This window comes from Cibotium barometz, chromosome 31, assembly GCF_041138505.1.
Source record: "Cibotium barometz isolate CiBa-2024 chromosome 31, ASM4113850v1, whole genome shotgun sequence".
Lineage (NCBI taxonomy): Eukaryota > Viridiplantae > Streptophyta > Polypodiopsida > Cyatheales > Cibotiaceae > Cibotium > Cibotium barometz.
In genome coordinates this window covers 3,103,666-3,105,552 of record NC_141076.1, presented here as the reverse complement: position 1 = coordinate 3,105,552, position 1,887 = coordinate 3,103,666, and the positions used below count along the sequence as shown (strand labels likewise).

At 46.0% G+C, this 1,887-nt stretch overlaps 1 protein-coding gene across 1 annotated transcript; it reads left to right on the top strand.

Moving 5' to 3' along the window:
• The first annotated feature begins 389 nt into the window (after positions 1 to 389).
• Positions 390 to 1,337, top strand: LOC147620404 (heme-binding-like protein At3g10130, chloroplastic). Its single transcript, XM_086824628.1, has one exon. It carries the CDS (start codon positions 457 to 459, stop codon positions 1,138 to 1,140), a length of 684 nt encoding a protein of 227 aa, XP_086680754.1. The 5' UTR covers positions 390 to 456; the 3' UTR covers positions 1,141 to 1,337.
• Positions 1,338 to 1,887: the final 550 nt, after the last annotated feature.

Below are 1,887 nucleotides of genomic sequence, written 5' to 3'. Positions count from 1 at the left end.
TGCGCGGGGACAACCATTTGCAAAGGGGTTTTTAGTGTTGGTTTAGCTAGAATATATGGTGGTGCAAGCTAGAGAATGGATCAATGAGACAAGGTGCATGGCTAATTTTGATATGAAAATTATTTATATGGATGATGCAAGAGGAGATTTGCAGAGGGGTTTTAACCATCTTGTCATTTGCAAAGGGGATCGATCATATGGGCGGTTCTAAATTGCTGAAGGGATGAGGGCATAGAAAACGACGTGGAAGAACGTGGATCGATCATATGGGCGGTTCTAAATTTGGAAGAACGTGTGGTGGAAGCAAGTGTGCGAAGTGTAGGAGGTAGCATGGCGTGGTGAGCAACTGTTCAAAAACCAACAACCGCCCTCACCCCCATTGCTAACCACAATTTTCTTGCTGTTGTAGACCTCCTCTCGCAAATTCCAAAGTTCAGTGAGAGCAGTATACTCCTCATGGGTCTCATGCTCGGGAAGATCACTGTAGAGACTCCCAAGTACGCTGTGTTGGCAAGCGGGCAAGATTACGAGATCAGAGAGTATGGAGCCAGCATAGTGGCGGAAGTGACCTACGATCCGTCCAAGAGCAGGAACGGAGGTTTCATGGTACTGGCAAACTACATAGGCGCGCTTGGGAAGCCCTGCAATGTGAAGGCAGGAGGAGGGGGCGAGCAGCAGCGCGAGGAGATCGCCATGACGGCCCCTGTTCTGACGCAGGAGGTAGCAGGTGCAGGAGAGAAGATCGCCATGACGGCGCCTGTGCTGACCACAGAGGCGGAGGCAGAGAAGATAGCCATGACGGCGCCCGTGCTTACAGAGGAGAGGCCAACAGAAGAGGAATCGAGGAGGGTGATGGCGATGCAGTTTGTGTTGCCTTCCAAGTACTCTTCGTTGGAGGGGGTGCCGCGGCCCACTGATCCGCGGGTACGTGTGAAAGAAGTGGCGCCCAGGAAGTATGGGGTCATCAAGTTCAGTGGCATCGCCGATGACAAGCTCGTGGAGGAGAAGCTTGGGCGCCTCAAGGATGCGCTCCAGGAGGCCGGCTACAAGATCACCGGCGAGCACACCCTCGCCCAGTATAACCCTCCTTGGACCATCCCCTTCCTCCGCACGAACGAATTGATGCTGCCTGTTTGTTGAGTGAGCTCACTCCCAGTCCACATGCCTCGAGGTGATTGTTTTTTTTTATATCTCATGATGGCACACCACCATGATAATCTGATTGAAGATAGATATATATATATATATATATATATATATATAGCCGTATGTACATGTTGTATGGGGTTTTGCTGATCTGAGATCTTTAAAGAGTGCACTTGCTTCGAATCGTTAAATGCTACATACTGTTGTCTATCATCATCGTCACCGAACGGCTGATTGACATGACCCAAAGAAATGATTTTACCAGAATGCAGTCTCTTGAGCCACTGTTGGCTTAAGCATCTATGCTTGTAATTTTTTGGTTTATTAGGAGCATTGTCTTCATTTTGATTGGTTAAGTGTTGGGTTTAGTGAGGTTAGGCCTTTGATCTACAAGCTAAACATTGCCATGAGTTGTAATTATCATAGACATCATAGATCTCTTTGGTAAAGTGATTCAATGGAGTATCTTTGACCTCAAATTGCATCTTCACAGTACGTTGTGTAACTTGGTGGTTTCTAGATATTTTTTGAGATAATAAATGGGTGGTATATTTATTTTTGATATAGTTTCTTATGTGAAAGTGTATGTGAGTAGGAATCATGTAGAGAAGTAAAAGTGGACCCAAGAGCTACTTCATGCTCATAAGAGTTCTTTAAACTTAATATACATTTACTGTTTTGCACAGATGTGCTTCTTCCTTTCCATATTGAGGTGGTAGTCATAAACATGAATTTACTTGC